This window comes from Plutella xylostella, chromosome 14 (assembly GCF_932276165.1).
Source record: "Plutella xylostella chromosome 14, ilPluXylo3.1, whole genome shotgun sequence".
In the NCBI taxonomy this organism is placed as follows: Eukaryota; Metazoa; Arthropoda; class Insecta; order Lepidoptera; family Plutellidae; genus Plutella; species Plutella xylostella.
Window position 1 is genome coordinate 8,974,534 of NC_063994.1, and position 3,519 is coordinate 8,978,052.

Genomic DNA, 3,519 nt, shown 5'->3' on the forward strand with positions numbered 1-3,519 from the left:
CTTTAATGTAACTAAAGTGTGAAAACTGGTACCAACCTAAAGAATAGATTCAATCATAATGGGAAAAATGCCGGGGTTAGTGTGAAGGAAAGTTTGTGCGGGACTTTCGAGTCTTTCGACAGTTTCGGTTATTTTTAAATATTTTAATTTTGGTATTTACTTTACTATACTATGTCTTGGTACTTACTTATTATGTCAATACAAACATAAATCATGTCAAATAAACTCTAGAATGCGTATTTTCGACTCTATTAACACTTAACTTTTGAAACGTACCCAGGGACTCTTGACAATTTTTTGAATGTTATCGAATTTTTTACATATTTAGGTACTCTTTAGTTGATGAGATATGATTAGTTACATCATTTCAAGCAATATTTGTGACTAAAGTTTTATCTGAGATTAGTAGTTTGGCTTTAATAATTTTTCAAAGTGTCACAGACTTCTTTCTTTCTAAAAACTACCTACCTATTTTGTTTGTCTGATAAACCACTTATTATTATATTGTCAGCTAAGAGCCTGTCCAGACGGAGCGTTTTGCGCGCGTAAGCTTACGCGCGTAGACACTCGCGCGTTCCCGAGGCACTAGAGCTACAAGCACTCCGTCCAGATGCTCTCGCGCGTTTCAAAACTCGCGCGTAAAACGCGTGTCATGCGCCCGACTCTCGACTCGCTCGTTTTACGCGCGAGCGCCGCGCGAGTCGAGATACTCTGGCGGCATTGGAGCGTTCAGTAGTATGCGCGTGTCCATAGAGAGTGGACGTATTTAGATTTGAAATGGAGCGCGATAACTTCGACACCGAACTTTTAATTGAAGAAGTTGAAAAGAGAATAGCCATATGGGATATGGAATCTGCTGATTACGCAAATAGACTCATTAAACGTAGGAATTGGGAAGAAATAGTCGAAATTTTTTGCGAAGCTGGTGATTCCGACGAAAAGAAAAAAACGTTGGGTAAGTGACAATTACTTTATTTAATAAGATTATTTCTTAAACTACGTAGGCTACTACAAACTACTATACCATCTTGTCTTGCCAAGGGATTTTCCCTTCATTTACAAAATAATCAGCGAATCTGTCTCTTATATTCTTAGATCTCGCATTAGGCCTCACTGCCTCACAGTTCAAACTATTTAGGGAAGTTTCGTACAGAGTGTCATCATATCTATAACCATCTCTTAACCTTACGTAATTATGAAGGACACAACAAGCTTTAATGATGTTTTCTGCAAACTCAATGTCAACATTTAATGGTCTATGAAATATTCTCCATTTATTTACCAAAATACCAAAGGAACATTCAATGTAACGCCGGGCTCTGGATAGGCGATAGTTGAAAATTCTTTTTTTGGTTGTTAGAGATTTACCGCAATAAGGGCGCATTACGTTTTCAGATAGACCAAACGCCTCATCACCTACAATCACGTGTGGCAAGGGAGTTGTATCTGTTTGCGATATTGGCTTTGGGTCTGGAATATCTAAAGTTTTGTCGACAAGTTTTTTATACAAAACGGAGTCTTTGAAAATTGTGGAGTCACTACTTTTGCCATATGCGCCGATATCTACAGAAATAAAACAATAATTTGCATCGCATACAGCCAATAAAACAGTTGAAAAATAATTCTTATAGTTATAGAAAAGAGACCCAGAATGGTCAGGCTTTATGATACGGAAATGCTTGCCATCTACGGCGCCGATACAATTTGGAAAATGTGTATACTTTTGGAATTGTTTTGAAATCTCTTCCCATTCTGCTTTCGTAGGTTCTCTCATCACTATATTTTGCAGTTTTAGCCATATGACGTAACAAGTTTTCTGTACTATTTCGATAATTGTCGACTTTCCCAATCTGTAGGCATAATGCAAGTCCGCAAAATAACATCCTGTAGCCAAATATCTGAAAAAAAAATGTTATTAAATATAAATATTTAGTAAGGTCGTTTCAATATTTTTTTTATTATTTCAGGAATGTTATTGCAAAAGAAGTGGAAAGGATTGCGTGATGGCTTTGTCAGAGAAATGAAAAGGATAAAAACCACACCGTCTGGATCAAAAGCCAGCAAAAATAAATATATATATTTTGAACGTTTGATGTTCCTCGAACGATCGACACGCAATAAAACTACTGATAGCAACATCGTTTCCTCGCCTGCTGCACCTGAAGAACAAGACATTTCTGGCGACGGGGAAGATGTTATGAGACCTCCAGTTAGCCAGCCGAAAAAGAAAAAAAAAATGAACGCAGCCGATGAGGAATTTCTTGCCATTATAAGCAAAAATTTAGCACCTAGAAATCAGCCACAAACATCGGAGTCTGATGATGATAAACTATTTTGTTTGTCACTGCATAAGGAGCTTATTAAAGTACCTGAAGAAATGAGGCTTCAAGCTAAAATTGATTTAATGAATGTGCTCCAAAAAGCTCAACGAGCCCCATGTCATTCACCTTCACATTATATTCCTTCACCTGCACCTTCACCACAATATAATCACCAAGCAGGAATGACACACCGCGGACAAAGAGGATTTTTTAACGATACAGGATATAACGAAACAGACCCTTCAGCATCTTCGTTTTCACGTTATTGCACTGGACAACGCAATTCCCAATCTAACCCATCACCGGCGTCTAACTACAATAACCCATCACCGGCGTCTAACTACAATAACCCATCACCGGCGTCTAACTACAATAACCCATCACCGGCGTCTAACTACAATAACCCATCACCGGCGTCTACTCAAGATTCCCAAGAGAGTGAATTGATGGAGCTATACCGAGATTGTTAAATTGATTAAGGGAAAAAAGTATAAAAATAATAAATATTATTACCTCAAAGTAATCACGAGTTTTTCTTCGGCAGAAACAGTATCCTTTAGCACATAGATTCTGTTGGGTGTCAAATCATCTTGTATAAGTTTTAGCAAATCATCGAACGATGTTACTGACATCCGGAAGTAATTGAAAAACTTTTCGTTGTGTTCTCTCAGCTTTGGGTATAATGTTATAAACATACTTTGCGTCATTCTGTCTCGTAGAATTGGATGCACGTTAAATCTTCGACTTTCTCTACGTTTACGACGTTTCCATCGACGGTACGCAAGCCACAACACAACCGCTGTGAGAGGCTCCATTTTTAAAACTGGCTGAATCCGTCCGCCAGACACCGCGCGTAGCAACGCGCGTAAAACGCAGCATCTGGACGCAACATAAATTGAAACGCGCGAGAGCTTACGCGCGCAAAACGCTCCGTCTGGACAGGCTCTAATTGACGACCTAATTCCAAGCATCATTTGTCAAATAAACTTTTCTCTGAGATTAGTATTTTGAAATAATAATTTTTCAAAATGGCTAAACCCGAAAATTAATTATTATGATAGTCAGACACTTGGATTATCTCAGGAAAGTTTTACTTTTCATTAAAATACCACAATACCATGACGGCAACTGACAAATAGCATTTAATCAAGCTATTACCTATACCTAACTATTAACTAACCTACAAATCTTTTTTTAA

The 3,519-nt window shown here is 37.9% G+C and overlaps 2 protein-coding genes across 2 annotated transcripts; one reads left to right on the plus strand and one right to left on the minus strand.

Annotated features, from left to right (window-relative positions):
• Positions 1-507: 507 nt before the first annotated feature.
• LOC119694279 lies at positions 508-2,840 on the plus strand. The gene is made up of 2 exons (XM_038120279.2): positions 508-955; positions 1,968-2,840. Exons 1-2 carry the CDS (start codon positions 778-780, stop codon positions 2,789-2,791), a joined length of 1,002 nt encoding a protein of 333 aa, XP_037976207.1. The 5' UTR covers positions 508-777; the 3' UTR covers positions 2,792-2,840.
• LOC119694277 (protein ALP1-like) lies at positions 957-3,269 on the minus strand. Its single transcript, XM_038120276.2, has 2 exons — positions 2,835-3,269; positions 957-1,898 (listed from the first exon to the last, which is right to left on the minus strand). The coding sequence occupies exons 1-2, from the start codon at positions 3,134-3,136 to the stop codon at positions 1,019-1,021; spliced, it is 1,182 nt and encodes a 393-aa protein (XP_037976204.1). The 5' UTR covers positions 3,137-3,269; the 3' UTR covers positions 957-1,018.
• Between the last annotated feature and the right edge of the window lie 250 nt (positions 3,270-3,519).